This window comes from Colias croceus, chromosome 3, assembly GCF_905220415.1.
Source record: "Colias croceus chromosome 3, ilColCroc2.1".
Taxonomy (NCBI): domain Eukaryota; kingdom Metazoa; phylum Arthropoda; class Insecta; order Lepidoptera; family Pieridae; genus Colias; species Colias croceus.
In genome coordinates, this window is record NC_059539.1 from 10,265,756 (window position 1) to 10,281,620 (window position 15,865).

At 32.6% G+C, this 15,865-nt stretch overlaps 3 protein-coding genes across 8 annotated transcripts in view; 1 reads left to right on the plus strand and 2 right to left on the minus strand.

The window, feature by feature from the left end:
• Position 1: 1 nt before the first annotated feature.
• On the minus strand, positions 2 to 5,539 carry LOC123706199 (intraflagellar transport protein 80 homolog). The gene is made up of 14 exons (XM_045655365.1): positions 5,445 to 5,539; positions 5,209 to 5,376; positions 4,889 to 4,995; positions 4,452 to 4,630; positions 4,171 to 4,260; positions 3,734 to 3,871; positions 3,286 to 3,410; positions 2,660 to 2,908; positions 2,137 to 2,294; positions 1,665 to 1,874; positions 1,264 to 1,408; positions 724 to 877; positions 239 to 379; positions 2 to 109 (listed from the first exon to the last, which is right to left on the minus strand). The coding sequence occupies exons 1-14, from the start codon at positions 5,537 to 5,539 to the stop codon at positions 59 to 61; spliced, it is 2,010 nt and encodes a 669-aa protein (XP_045511321.1). The 3' UTR covers positions 2 to 58.
• A 388-nt stretch (positions 5,540 to 5,927) lies between these two features.
• Positions 5,928 to 8,165, plus strand: LOC123706332 (protein arginine N-methyltransferase 3). The gene has a single exon (XM_045655537.1). The coding sequence runs from the start codon at positions 6,016 to 6,018 to the stop codon at positions 7,567 to 7,569; it is 1,554 nt and encodes a 517-aa protein (XP_045511493.1). The 5' UTR covers positions 5,928 to 6,015; the 3' UTR covers positions 7,570 to 8,165.
• Positions 8,166 to 10,788: 2,623 nt separating this feature from the next.
• Positions 10,789 to 15,865, minus strand: part of LOC123705916 (calcium/calmodulin-dependent 3',5'-cyclic nucleotide phosphodiesterase 1-like) — a 338,062-nt gene continuing 332,985 nt past the window's right edge. For all 6 annotated transcript variants that reach the window (XM_045655017.1, XM_045655013.1, XM_045655014.1 and 3 more), the window contains 4 exons: positions 14,248 to 14,473; positions 13,642 to 13,918; positions 13,381 to 13,473; positions 10,789 to 13,088 (listed from right to left, as the gene is read on the minus strand). In XM_045655017.1, the coding sequence (XP_045510973.1) occupies positions 13,021 to 13,088; positions 13,381 to 13,473; positions 13,642 to 13,918; positions 14,248 to 14,473 (664 nt within the window). In that variant the 3' untranslated portion in view covers positions 10,789 to 13,020. The remainder of the gene's footprint in view (positions 13,089 to 13,380; positions 13,474 to 13,641; positions 13,919 to 14,247; positions 14,474 to 15,865) is intronic.

Genomic DNA, 15,865 nt, shown 5'->3' on the forward strand with positions numbered 1-15,865 from the left:
GCTCGACTTATAGTATATATTAAAGTAATCACTAATCAGTATATTGTATATCGACATCTCACGACGCTGACAGAACTTGATTGGATGATAACTTTTCCGGAATGGTATTCTGCAAGGGATAAAAAATTAATTATTATGCTGCCACGTTTGACGTTGCCTTCAAAAATTTTTGCGTTCAATAACTAATAAATTAAATATAAATATATTATTATGTTGTAGATACTTTTGAAGAAGTTACCCTTAGATGTTGTATGTAACAGACTTGATGGTATTGCCGTATCAACGCAAAAGCCTCCTCAGCGACCGCCAGTTGGTTGTGTTGCCATGCTAACACCGCTAAACATGCCCACAATGTTTCGTCTTCTACTGTTCTGCAAAGCTGAAATTGGAAACCATTTTTAGTATATTGTGTATTTGAATGCGTATCAGCTACCTATATCCCAAATATTTAAGTTTAAATTGATGTTAATTATTGGAGAAAAAAATTGTTAATTAATTATTATGAACGGCATTTTTTTATTAGCAACATGCGATTTTAGTACCTTATAAATATATATATTTTCATAGAATTTTTTTTTTAAACTTAATTGATCGAAAGTTGCCGGTTTCATATTTTGATGAAAAAAGTCGTCTAGATTTTTGTAAAAAAATGTAATGCAACAAAATTCAAATTACAATGCAATAACTACTTATTATCAGGAAAATTATTTACATTAAACATACTTGCACAGCCGCGTCCCACATATTCGCGGCCACGTGTTTGAGCAACTTCTCCGGGAACGAAGCGAGCGAAGCACGCAACAGCGAACCGTTACCGCGGCGCACGCACACGATGCCGTCCTCTATGTTCACTATACTTGGATTTCTGCCTAGATCACTAGAAAATATAATTTAATTTAAACTTTTTTTGCGAAGTGAGCTTTTTTAGCGGAGGATTCGAGCACAATTTTGTACCAATTGGGTTGGATGATGGATCGTAATTGCAAGGTATAATAGACGTATTATACTCAAGAAGGGCGTCAATTTTTTTTTAATTTTAACTTCCTGAATAAAATTTCTAAGTTGCGTCATGGCAATACCGTCACGTCATGGAGTAAGGCGACGATTTTGGTATCTTTGAATCTTGCCAAAAAAGTTTCACTTCTGACACGTGTGCTCGGCACACACGCTCTTTTTTAGAAATTAAAGACATAAAATGAATGAACAATAATAAAAATATTTTATGTATTTTAATGATAAGGGTCGGCGCATACAACCAAATACCTGACTTCCTTGCTAACAGTGGTAAGCACAAGCCAGTCGGGCTGTGTGGCGGCGCGAGGGCAACACCATGCTACTACTGAGTTTGCTCGTAAGCCCACTAATAATTCCGTCTCTGTACTCCAACTTATGCTGAGCACTTGTGGTCCTGGAATAAATAGTTATAAATTCAAATGTTTAAGAAGTCTTTATACAATGAGAACAAAAATATTTTTGCAAAATAAAAAAAAATAAAAGTTGGGATAGGAACGTATAATATAGCTTATATTATGGGCTTGATTAAATATAGAATTTGTGATAGACCATCGACCATCCTAAGTTATGTGCAAAAAATTAAGGGTCCGTACTATTTCCACTTTACCACAACTTTAAAAAAAAAAATACTTTTTTTTTTCATTTCTTACCCAGCTTTTGAAACTTCGGCTTGGCCTCCTTTACACTGACCACGTACAAATCTCGATTATAATCCAACAGGGCTAGTTGTCTCTCACCCAATGGGCCCGTTTGGCTCAGTGCGATACAAGATACCGTCATCTTGTGGGCCAGCTTCGTGATAGTACTGTCTGTTGAACTGCGCACTATGAGCCCCGTGGGGAGATCGAACACCTGGATCGCTTGAATGGGAATATTTAAGTCGGCATAAAAATAACTTAGGAATAGATACTTTCAAATTTCCAGAATGAAGACGAATATGCTTTGTAAGTGATAATTTTTATGATGGCCCATTTGAATATTATGTTAATACAATTTCGCATTCTTAGTACGTAAAAGATGTTATAGTGAGAAACTTTATAAAGGTTGGGAATACTTTTGCTAATATTTTAAGAAAACTAATGAACAAGGGTACAATTTGAATAAAAAATAAAAAACAATTACATTTCCGATCAGCCTGATCGATAACAGCCAAGCTATCTGGGCCTAGGGACACCATGGCCCGTCCCAGTGTCTCCGGGCGAGGTATGCGAGGACTGGCCAAGAGCCGACCCATATAGCTGTATATTGATACACCTGCTCGTTCTATCACGCAAATGCACCTGATGAAAAAGGGGTCTTAAAATTTTGTAAATAAAATTTGAAGGATAAAATATTATGGAACCAAGATAGGTTAGAAGGAAGAACACTAAGACACAATTTCTTAATATGATGAGGCAGTGATGATTATTCTAGTAGCAAGATTTTTTTGAGAAAGACAATAATGGTACAAAATTATATCACAGAACTTTCAGCTGATTTTAAAATTTGAAATTTCTGAATAAATGAGTAAGCATTATAATTATAAGTCATATAAAATGAATTGTATAATGTATATGCCTTTGACTGCAGTCAAAGGGCATACAGCAACATAAATCTATAAAACACGCAGAATTACTTCTAACTCCCATACAAAATTAATAACAACCTTTCAGCCAGCAAAATCATGTTAATCGTGCCCTCCTTCAAATCAAACGTCACTGGAGTGTTCCAAGACGTTAGTTTGTGTATAAAGCACTGTTTCACAGTAGCTATGACCAAGTGGTTGAAACCTAGAGCTATTTGTATCACTCGATCTGGATAATCCAGTTGGTCACTTTGGTCTGTGATAATATCCTTGATGGCCACTACCTTTCTCCCGATTTGGGTGCACGCGTAATTCTTCATCGTGTATTCCCTGGAAATTGTATATTTAATTTAGGTTTGGGTTTATACTGTGTAAGTGTTCGGGTATTTACGTATGTTGGGTAATTTTGTCAAGGTTAAGCCATAATGGTTATCCGCTGTAATGGGCCGAAGATAAGTTTATTGGAATCTCCAGTAAACATAATTCTGGCATGTTAATTGAGGTGATTTTATTGATCTATGATCATCAACATGTTTGACAAGAAAATCGATAAGTGAAATATTGTGTAGGAACATAATATGCTATGGCAAGTGGCAAGTTAATTAGGTACGTAGCAAAAAGAGCCCAAAAAAATAATCACATTATCAATATTCGCTTATCGTTTGTACAGCGTAAATCAACAAGGAAAATCATAGGATTAGTGTTACCTGTCAATAATATGCGCAAACAGCACATGTCCATTGGCACAAGCGGCGGCCAACTGCGTGCCGTCTGATGACCAAGCGATACTGTAGATACTGCCCGTGTTGGGCCGATCCAGGCAATGGGACCACTTGGGATTTTAAGTAGTTATTTTATAAAGTTTATAGAAATTTACTAAGAAATTGCATGCAATTGAAAGGTATGCGATGGTTCTGGCCCGGAGGACTTATCAGATTCTAAGTAGACGAAAAACTGTTATGAAAAGAGAGTTAAATTATGATTACTAGTTTGAATTTTAATTTACTGAGTCTAATATAATAAAAGTTGTATAAGTGTATAAAAATAGTGATAGAGAAGCCCTCCTGGGATAACAGTGACACTGCAAAAAAATAATGTGATAGATTCTAATGAAAACGGTGGCAATAAAAGGTGCATTATGTAGGAATCACTCACTCCATTAGCATTACAAAGTCTTATCAAATTGAAGCTACCAATCACGAACATATCGCCCGCGGGTGACCAACTTACACTTGTCAACGGTTGGTCATGCTTAACGCTCACTGATATTTGCTGACCGAATACGTCCCAAATCTGAAGGGTAAAAAAATCACTTAATAATTAAAAAAAAAAAATCTTTTTTGGAGTGTATCTCCACCAATGATTCATAACTCGATCTTGTAAGAGCCAGCGCGCACGAGCAACTTTGTCTCCGCAACTATTTTGTCTCTCCCATCAATTGTATGGGGAGTTGCGTCGCTACGTGCGCGCACTTTCATACTAGCCCGCATAGAGTTGATGGGAGAGACAAAATAGTTGCGGAGACAAAGTTTCTCGTGCGCGCTACCTCTAACTTGTGTAAAGATAATTGGTGGTAAACCTTTCAAACATACCTTTGAATAACCATCTTCACCTCCAGATAATATAAGATTGTTATTGGCATTCCAAGCTATAGCAAGAATAAGGCCTTCGTGAGCTTTCCACTGAAAAAAATTTAGTTAACTAAATCTTTTAATTTTAAACGAAAATTTTATTGTAGCTGCAAATTTTTATGAAGAAAATGATTGATTAAGCCATGATTAAGCTAATTTTTGTGCTCAAACTGATTAAAAAAATGAAACATAAATAATGCAATTTTGAGGGTAGATAAAAAAAAGTTTTACTCAATATTTACCGTAGTTACTTTCGCATTCGAGTGCAAATGTTTTATCACCAAATAATTTCCCTTCGTATACAATATGGATCCACAATCCGGACTCCATAGTGCGCTATAGCAGGGTATATCTGTTTGTACGATCGTGGAACGTAGGAGACCGTTCCTAGACCAGACTTTGACTGAGCCATCTTCACCACCTGCGTTGAAATAATAGAATTAGATGAAGATACTTTAGTTCATTTCTAGTATCTTAATAAATTAAAGGTAAGTGAAAACATAGATACGTTAAGAAAAGAATAAACGAGTTAAAATACATAGTAAGTAGATGTAAAATCTTTAGTTGGAAAATTTAGTCTAGTTTTGATTTGATAATGAAATATTTTTTCTTTTAATTAGGAATAAAATATTATATTATTATTATTAATATAAACATAATAAAATAATATTACACTGACTTGTAAGCAATCCAGCGCCATCTGGACTCCATTGAGCAGTTAAACACGCGCCTTGGTGAGCGACCACACTTTTTTCAATACGACCATTGTGATTTACGATGTGAAATCTGTAGATCATATATATAAAAGTACTCTGTGCTGTAGATGAATGTTGATTATTATATTACATACACTATGAATTCAAAAGCGGATATCATATTCAAACATTAATAAATAAAGGAACTCTGAAATAAAATTGGTAAGTACCTAGCACCTAATATGTTTTACTATTATTATTTAATTGATTTAATTAAATTAATTTTATAACGCAATATACTCACTTTCCATCAGCAGTTGAAATTAAAATCACATCATGTTGGTGCTTTCCCCCACTTTGGTTTATTTTCGGAAATAAATGCATACAAGTCGGATAAAAATCCTCAGGAAACGTTGTTATTGTCATGCATTCGTTGTTCACAAGGCTCCATTTTAATAATTTGTGGTCGTCTCTGAAATAAATGCAGCACACGTCTTATAAATTATAATTGATTTGAGCTATTATACTTCAAAAAATTACCCGCAGGAAAAAACGTCTTCAGTATTATTCCAACACGCGCAAGTTACTACTCCTACGTGTTTAGGTTCTTTAAAAGTAGAAATTTTCAGTTTCATTTTCTTTTAATGTTAACATTAATTCTAATCTGTGAATTCTAATTATTTGTTTGTCCACGTTGTTCCCATGGCGATATTATGTTTTGAAAATGGCGCCAAAAAGGGTGGCCAATACTAAAAATGTCGAGTATTTTTTATGTTCTTACTGTTCTGTGATTTTTAATATCCACAGTTCATATCTTATTCATTTAAAAATAAAAATATACAATTAATATATTAAAGAGTTAGGATGAAATAATAACATGAGTATTTTCACTTAGTACCTTTTTTTTGTTTTGATAGTTTATAACATAAAAATAATGTCAGAAATATAATATTTATTAAACGTTCGTGTGACTGTCATTGTCAAAGTTGAAAAACAAATGCAAAATGTCATTTCAGCTGTCAATTATATTTACCACATGGTTTTGATAGTTGTGCGAAGTTTAAGTTATTAATTTTCTGTTTGAAATAGAAAATAATAACCATAAAAAGCGATGGCTGATGTACCCGACCTTAGTTCCGATGAGGAACATTTCGAAGACGATGAGTGGCAAGAAATGGAAACTAATAATACATCAGTAACATGTTTATTTTGTGCACATGCTCTTCCATCGATCGATGAAGCCGTTTCCCACTGCGAAACAGAACACGGATTTAAATTGAGTGAATTAAAAGTAAAATTTAATATGGATTGTTATTCATACATAAAGCTTATAAATTACATCAACATTCATAAATCAAGTCCACAAGACATAATGTCCGCAGAAAAGCCTTTGTGGGACAACGAAAGATACTTGAAACCAGTTGAAAATCACGAATGGTTAATGTTCGATTTCGATTCTTTGGCAGACAAGCCAACTTCTCCTAAATCATACCATGCAAATGTCGAAAATGGACTAGTAACTTTATCTCAAGCACATTTTATTGAATTGCAAAGAACAATACAAACACTGACAGAACAGCTCAAAGAGAGTCAAACGCACCTCCAAATGGCTAAAGAAGATATGAATAAAATGCAACAATCTATGAAAGCCCTAGTCGAAAGTGATCCACTTAGCAAGGGCGGTGATGTAGTTGTAGATTGTGTATCGAAAGTTCCTCTAGAAAGTGATGAAGGATATTTCAGTAGTTATGCCCATTTCGGTATTCATTATGAAATGTTATCTGACAAAGTACGCACAGAAAGTTACAGAGATGCAATACTTAATAATAAGGATACATTTAAAGATAAAGTAGTATTAGACTTGGGCTGTGGTACCGGCATCCTATCAATGTTTGCAGCAACGGCTGGTGCTAAAAAGGTGTATGCGCTCGACCAATCTGATGTTATTTACCATGCAATGGATATCATTAGGGAAAACAAGCTTGACAATGTAATACAAACTGTAAAAGGTAGGCTAGAAGATACAAAGTTGGGTGAGAAAGTAGATATTATAGTTTCAGAATGGATGGGATATTTCCTACTATTCGAGGGTATGTTGGATAGTGTTATATATGCCAGAAATCGCTGTTTGAACCCTGGAGGTTTATTATTACCAAATAAATGTAATATTAGTCTCGCAGCAAATGGTGATATGGACACACACAAGAGATTGATCGACTACTGGTCTGATGTATACGGGTATAAAATGAATTGTATGAAATCTGAAGTCGTGCGAGAAGCTACCATAGATGTAGTGTCACAAGAACACATTTTGTCCGAACCGTGTGTTGTTAAGGAAATTGATATCTATACATGTACTATTAACGTAATGAACTTTGTGTCTGAGTTCAGGCTGCCAATAACAAAAGATGGTTATTTGACATCTCTGTTGGGATATTTTGATACTTTCTTCGATTTGCCGCAGAGTGTCTCATTTACAACTGGTCCTCATAAAACAGCTACTCATTGGAAACAAACTGTTTTCTTTTTCAAAGATCCCAAAGTAGTGAAACAGGGTGATATTCTAACAGGTAAAATATCTTGCAGTAGACAGAAAAATGATGTGAGATCGCTAGCGGTAGAAATTACTATCTTTGGTAAAACCCATAAGTATATACTTAATTAAGATCAAATTTTAGAAGTATTTTAATTGTGAGTGCATTAATATTATCTCAGAAATATTGTATATGATTAAGAATCCAAGTTGTTGAATGTGAACTTAGATATTGTTAATAATGAAAGAAATTGCATAACTCTCTTTTAATATAGTATTGACTATTTGATTCATGCTGTTAGACTTTGTTACTAGAGATTAAAGTTCAATTTGGCTTGCAAATGAAAGAATATGGTTTTTTTATTGGTCTATTTGCGATATATTATTTACTTATTTCTAGGTGTCTATTTTTAAATTTAAATATTAACTGCAATTGAAAGTTAAACTTTCTTAATAGTGGGCCTTCTGTAAATATTAAGAAAAAATATTTCACAGTAAATGAGCTTAGAAGTACTTTACTTATACGACTTTACTTATATTATAGCAAATAATAAGTGAGAATTGACAAATTTTTACCTGAATTACATTAAAATTGTCTTTTGCCAGCTACTAGTTGTAGAAATATTCATATACTAGCTTCCGCCCGCGACTCCGTCCGCGCGGAAAAATTAAGATTTACTTTTTTTCCACGTATTTTTCCGGGATAAAAAGTATCCTATTTTATGCCCAGGATAATAAGGTATAAATATACCAAGTTTCATCGAAATCGAACCGATAGTTTTCACGTGATGCCTGAACATACAGACAGACAGACAGACAAAAATTTTTTTAATCACATATTTGGGTTTGGTATCGATCCAGTAACACCCCCTGCTATTTATTTTTTTAATATTTTCAATGTACAGAATTGACCCTTCTACAGATTTATAATAGTATGTATAGATTATGGTACCATTTTTAAAGCATCGAAAATTGGAACTGAATTTTATCTGTTTTTTAAAAACAAAACAGAGAAAATACAGTTTTTTTTGTGATGAATCAGCTGTGGTCAACTGGTTCCTTTTTTAATTTTTTATAGTGATCTAAACATATTATATATACCTAACTAAGCAATGTGAGTGGCTGTGCTTTTATTTTGTACCCACTTTAAAATGTAAATAAATGCTGTATGAAATAAATAAAACAATGTTCTACGAAAATCTTTATTTCATTTTTCCTTTTACATAGATGTGTCCTACTTATATACATAGAAAAGAATAAAAAAGTACATTTAACTTGTAGACTTTCAACAAAATATAAGAGGGAGGGTAATTTATACACATAATAGGAAGCTTGAAAAGGTATTTTTATTGACAAAAACGATTACATATATTAAGTTATAATTCATTTAGCATTATTAGGTTAATTCTTACGTAGTATGTAGGATAGGGTATAATTATAGTATTTCAAACTATTTTAAGGACATTATATTGTTCTTAAAAAATAATAGATCTAAGTATATGACATAAATTTATTTCTATTATCACTATATTGTTTTTAACCATGATGTATTTAAATTTATTACTTTGGAATTAAAATTTATTTTATTTATGCTTTTTTTACACAGGCATTTTTATTAACTAATATCTGACTAAATAAAATGCCATTTTTAAACTAATAGAGGTAGACAGGATACTGAGAATTAATTAGATCTATTTTATAAATCAAACTGACATGTATACAGGACAGAATATGGGAAATTGTACACTCTAATTATACATAAATTGGGTTTCAGTGTTCATGAAGAAACAGTCTGCTTAAAAGGAAATCACTCCTTGTAGGTATGTGAGAATGTAATATCTATTTCATTTTTCATAATATTATAATGAAAGCCTTGTAGGTAGTTCGAAATTCTATTTTGTCTTAGATACAATAAAAATAGACATACAGAGCTATTCAAACTTATTGGCGGTTCGGATGTTAGGTGCCTTAAGTTCGAATCGTTGGTATTATACCTAGACAAAATTATTATATTTTGTTGCATATTTTGTCTTAAGTTTAGTGTAATTTCACTTATAATATTTTCCTTGCCATTGCTACCACACATTAACTCAAAATAAATGTGTTGTTTCCATTCTTTTAATTCCTTTCAAGGTGTTTATAGGTAGATGGTTTTATATTGAGAGTAGGATGGCGCTGTTGTGCCTTATTCGTGCAGAATTTAATAATTTTTCACACGTTGAAAATTGGTTATTTATATCTTATGTGGAGTAGGATTTAGGAATATCATTTATGTATTAGGTTATTGTAATCGTATTTTTTGTATTTTCATTGATTTACAGTATATTCTGCCTGTATAAAACATTTCGCTTTTACATATAAGTAAGTGCAAAATATACCGATGACTATCAGCAATAAAATAATCACAATAATTATTGTAACAATATATTTACAGAAGTTGCTTCAGTTTCATCAGCCATTGCTATAGGGATGAGTGCAGTATTGTAAGCAAAAGTGTACCTATGCAGTGTTTTATATTTTTATTGAATCTAAAACTACATTTTTATAAAGCTATATCCCGATTAGAATGGCGCTTAATGTACATATAATATTATATCATCTATTAAGTACACTAGGTACGATATACATTCCAATAAGTACTATGATTAATAAATAGATATAAAAGATTTATTATAAATGTCTACGTTAAGCGTAACCGGTTGGTTTAATTCTATCCTTACCATCCCTGGAATTAAATATAGGGACCTAATTTTATGTGATTATGGATTTGATTTGATATTCAAAGGTGTGGTCCCACGTATCTTTTCGGAGTTCTATCAAAATAAAACATTTTTGTTACGTTTCAAGAGAAGTTAGTGTGCATATTTTTTTAACCGACTTCAAAAAAAGGAGGAGGTTATCTTATGTTTCAACTTTCAAATCGGTCATTTTGTACGTTCATCACGGATATCTTCGTCATTTCTATTAATTATTATTGATGTATTGTAATGTACTATGTACTAGTGGTAAATGGTTTTTTTTTAAGTTGTTAGGTATCCACACGTAAAAATATACACGTAATAAAACTGTAATTTTAACTGACGTTCTTCAAATTACCTAATTCTTTGTTTTTGGCATCATAAAGGTACAAGTCCGAGACGGGCCGCAGACCGCAAACTGCAACAGCAAACTGCAAGCGACACCACTTGTTTCTATGAACATCTATGAATCGTTGCGCGTCGCGTCTGCAGGCAGCAGTGTCGCCGCGCTTAGAATCAATTTCATAGATGTTCATAGAAACAAGTGGTGTCGCTTGCAGTTTGCTGTTGCAGTTTGCGGTCTGCGGCCCGTCTCGGACTTGTACCTTGAGATGAATGCCAGTGACGGAACCAATCATTTAAATGCTCCATGAATGTTCCATGGACCAAACTACGAAAAATTGCCAATTAATTCAAAAGGAAGGACGGTTTTCTTAATCCGTTCGTAAGGTTTCTTCCAATATCAGATCAAGTTATTAATAAATGAGTAGATAAATTAATGGGATTTGAGCTTAACTTAAGCTTAGCGGTTATACATTATTTGGTAGTGTAAAGCAATAAGAAGAAAATAAATATAAGGTAGTAACGATAAATATCTATAATTTATCCATTTTAAATAAATAAAATAAAAAATGTCAAAATTTACAAAATGATTTGGTCAAGGAGTATCATCCGTTCCAATCAGAAACATTAAAATTAATAAGCGTATTTTTCATAACAATAAGGTTACTAATTTAACTAATTTTTACTAATTTAAGTACATACATAATTATTTTATATTACAGAATAGAGACTCTCAAGTCAGAAAGTACTATTAATTATTTTTAATTATACTATAAAAAGTTTGCTCCGATACCAGCGATTTTATGATACAATAGCCTTATGATTTAAGATAGATTAGTATTGATACAAAAATAGTAGTAATTGTAATCATTGCCTTTCAAAAAATTATCAGCAGTTTTTTTGCGCTTCTTTAAATATTAAAATGTGCGTAGGTATTATGTGAACAATCTGATTCCGAATTTTTAACTTTTAGAAAAGCAATGACATAATTGTAAATTAATGTAGAAAATAGTGCAGAGTTTTGAGTAGAGAAGAGAGATGCATTTTTAATATAAGTACCACATAAGCACCTATCATAGACAGCTATTGTTTTGGAATGTCATAGACCAAACATAACGGTCTCAAAGGGCGGGAAAATATTATTTAAAAATATCTTTTTAAGTTCAAAGATTAAACGAAAAGCGTAGGGGAAAATTTAAAATTGCCAGTAGGTATTCATCATCACCACAGATAATTAAATATCTAATTTATACACCAACTAGTTATTATTATTAATTGTGATGTCATACCTAACCCTCAATTTGAAATGGTTGGTCTATTAACAGTTTATTTGTACATTGATTATGATACTTTCCGAAATTAATAAATACACTGAAGAATTTTACTTCTCTTATACTAAGGTCTTCATGTAAGAAGGTTGTGATGGCAATATGATTATATGTATATCTATGACTACTTCAATAATAATTATTCGTTATAGTCAATTTCATATAATATTTATAATACAAATAGCTACAACATAAAACAGACAACCAGCTATATATTATTATACCTCTATACGAAATAAAAGTTACGATTACATCTATATTTTTACGTAAATCATTTACAAATAAATTAAATTGCTTCATGTTTGTATAATTAATAAACAACATAAATAACCATTAACAAACAAATTTAATACGAGGCCTGCTCGCACGACAAAATACTAGTAGTTAAGCTACAGTAACATTTTGCTAAATATTTTAAATGCAAGACCGTATTCAAAATTATAGTTACCATTTATATTATTATTTTTAAATTTTAAAACAAATTTTTTGCCGTGGAAAAATAGCAAGCCATAGCAAATTAATAACACGAGATTTGATCGTAAATTATTTATAATTATTTAATAAACCATTGTCTATGGCAAGGATATTTTTTCTTCTGGATCTGTAGATAAAATTATAAGTAATCTGTCCAGCATTTAAAATGTTCAGTAAAACAAAATTAACTAGGTAGCAATTATTATAAATACACCTACCGATGACCGCTCTGCAGTACATCATCTAATCGAATATAACTCACTACGTTGTCTTCCAAAGAGAATTTATACAATGAATATATTATCATTTTTAAACTTATCATATGTTGTGAATATAATGAACTATAATATTCGTCATCAAAATCGAATTTCGGTTCTGTTTTTCAGTTCATAACCTCACTTGGGAACATTTTTTCTTCCATTGGGCAGCGTTGGCCCAACAAATGATCCTCGATGTTTGCCGCCATTACGGCGATTATGAATAAACATTATACACTATCGTGGTTGCCTCTACTCGCCCAACGCTGCCCATTGTGAAGAGGGCCCATGACATGACACTAACCAAAATATAGTTCATTGTACCCATAACTTTGTGCGTACAACGATAGCGTGAAGCGAACAACTAGCCTACTTCTTATTCAACAGCGAATGCAGCATGCTGTAACAACTATTCCTAACGCTATTTACAAAGGTGGCTAAATATTATTCATCCGGCTGCGGTGGCTGTGTCCCGTTCGTCTCCTCTTCAAGGCGGGCTCGCGCTTCGGCATCTGAAAAATGACACAAATGTATTTTATCAAAAAACTAGATCGCCTTCAAATGGCCTGAACTTCAAATAAAAAAAAAGAATCATCAAAATCTGTCGAAAGTACACTCACGAAAAAGTTGATTCCTTTTTGTTGAGACCATTTTTACCTACGAATATTTTCTTCAAGTGTTAAAAAAACAATATTTGTTTAAATAAAAATATATTCTCAAGTTTTCGCTATTATCTTCGAAATATTTCTCCATGAGTCTACATACACGCATAAAATATTCCAATAAACTTTTTATTGCCAGTACCTTTCGCCGCTTGTTCCTTCCAAATCTTTTTGTTGTCCATGAGGCAGGCAACCCACGGCTTCTTGATCTTGAATTTAGTATTGGCTTCAGCACCTGTAATTATTGAAGTACCGAAACATTATTATGAAAAGGTATCAATCGTTGCCTTTGCAATTATTAATAACAATCATAGATATTTTTGTAACAAGAAAGTTTCGACTCAATAAAGGGTTTTTAAGTTTTACAGAATTCGACAGACAAAATTATAGGAACCTGATCTACCTGTAGATTCCTCATTTATAGGATCTTGATTAGCAGTACTCGAGGAATTCTTGGTATTCGAATGCAGAGGTCCCAAAATGCATTCCAACATATCAGCACATACACCCATGCTGGGTTCTACGATGAAATCTATGAAGCCGATCTGCGACTCCGCTACGAGTGTGTTGTTTCTGTCACAAAGTGGACTGAAGGGAAGCCCCAGTTCCCTCTCTTTGTCTCCTTGTAGGAAGAATTCGTCGAGAAGACTCATCGTCCATCGGTGGTGGAGATCCCAACGCTGTAATGTGGAAAGAAAGAGGTTGTAATAAATAAGTCAGGAATAAAGGAATTTCTCTTTTTGTGTAGAAACTGGTGTATTTAGAAAGTGGCCATCAATTATTATGTAAATCAAGCCAGAAAAAATAATGTTGTATTAAACTCCTGCTGTTGGTTGAAATAATTGTCGTTATGCAAAATTGGTCTAGTCATTTTTTAATAAAAGTATGTAGTTACCTACCTTGAAACTTCTGCATTTAACATTACATTGGTCATATTACGTACGCCTACGCATTTTCTATTAAATTTCATTAGGCAGTTTCATTAAAAGTTAAATGAAGAGAAAATCACCTTTGCAGGATGTGAAATATCACAGCAATGTAACACCAGCGATACCGCCTTCGACTTATCCACGGTTGGTTCAGCGAGCGTCAGCAGGGACCGCATGTTCTTCAGCTGCTGGAAGTGGAACGACATGTCCGTCGCCAGCACCATGTCGATGACCAGTGTGCGGAACTCTCGGAACTCGTCACGGGACAGATTGAGGAGTATGTTGTTTTCTTCTTCACGCATCAATCTGGAATTTAACATTAATGCTTTAGGTAATATGTTTATTTAGTGATATTTGAATCGTTCTCGTTGAACAAAATTCCCCAAACAACTCGTTCACTGTCGTTGCTTATTTAATTTTTTTACGAAATATGCCGTCACATTTATGTCAATTATGTTATTTATTTATTAAGGTATGTTATTTATGATCATCATAAAGGGAAACGTCCACTCTTATAGGTTATATCGTTTAAGTTCAAACATAACATTATGTGAATTTGTAAAAAAAAAATGATGCTAAGTAAATACAAGCTTTTATCTATAAACTTTTATATTACTTGAAGGTAATTATTTATCTCACGCTTAATATAAATAAAATTAAAACATTTTATTTTAACATTATTTTAGTTTTAATTCAGCAAATAAAAATAATAAGAGCCTGATATCCTCGAGTCAATTATTTTTAAAAGCCGCTTGGGATTTAGTTTCGTAATTTGAATGTTCGAGGTCAGGCTAATCCAATTTCGACCAACATGTCGACCGTTTGGCTGACAAAGGGTAATTGGGAACTTTTCTATCGGCCATGTGTAATTAAACGTCAATTGTTTTCTATTGAACTTGCTTCGAGTGTGTGTTGGCGAAAGGAAATTAAGGCCTACTTTAGCCCCGTCACCGCAAGACTTTGGTGAATATAGTTTCTGTATGGTGGTATTGTTTCCACTGCTAACATGAATGTACATTTAAAAAAAAAGTAGTGGAATAAAATAAATGAAGTAATTGTCGAAAAAAAAATATCGCACCAAATTTATCTTGCTAGCTTTAATTACTTAGAATAGTTTAAAATTAAATAAAGCTTCACATTTATAAAATCAGAACTTAAACCGCTATACAATAGATAGGTATCTATTATATTTGTGTACTAACTAGATATATCTATAAATCCTACTACACTATGTAACAATATAATCTACGATGCTATTGAATGGATGCTGTGATTAACTAATCTTCCCTCTAATTACGCATTAGACTGTATATTGTTCTCAACATTTAACATCACGTCATGTTACAGGGCTCTAATTAGTTGGTCCTAAATTAACAAATAATTTGTTATAAATGCCAGATTTTATTATGAAACTTGTTTGAAAATTCACAGACGCTACGAAAATCTTTCAGCTCATTTAATACAAAAATAAAATGTTATAATCGATGATGTACGTAGGTTTACTTCCTACTATCAATTAATGAAATAGGTAGGTATAAAAAAAAGTAATCACGCAATGAGGGACTTTAATCAATAAACATTTTTAAGACGAATTTTGTAGGTTATTTACGACTTAAAAGGTGAATTTTGCTAAATAAGGTCAACAAAAAATTAATAAACATTTTGCAGTAGGTACTTTGAATTATCTCATTACAATAT

Coding starts and splice junctions, on each gene's coding strand:
- LOC123706199 (XM_045655365.1), bottom strand. CDS start 5,539: ATGAAACTGAAAATTTCTACTTTTAAAGAACCTAAACACGTAGGAGTA. Junction 2,909..3,285: donor TTTGCGCATATTATTGACAG/GTAACACTAATC, acceptor TACAATTTCCAG/GGAATACACGATGAAGAATT. Junction 110..238: donor GTTACATACAACATCTAAGG/GTAACTTCTTCA, acceptor TATCCCTTGCAG/AATACCATTCCGGAAAAGTT.
- LOC123706332 (XM_045655537.1), top strand. CDS start 6,016: ATGGCTGATGTACCCGACCTTAGTTCCGATGAGGAACATTTCGAAGAC.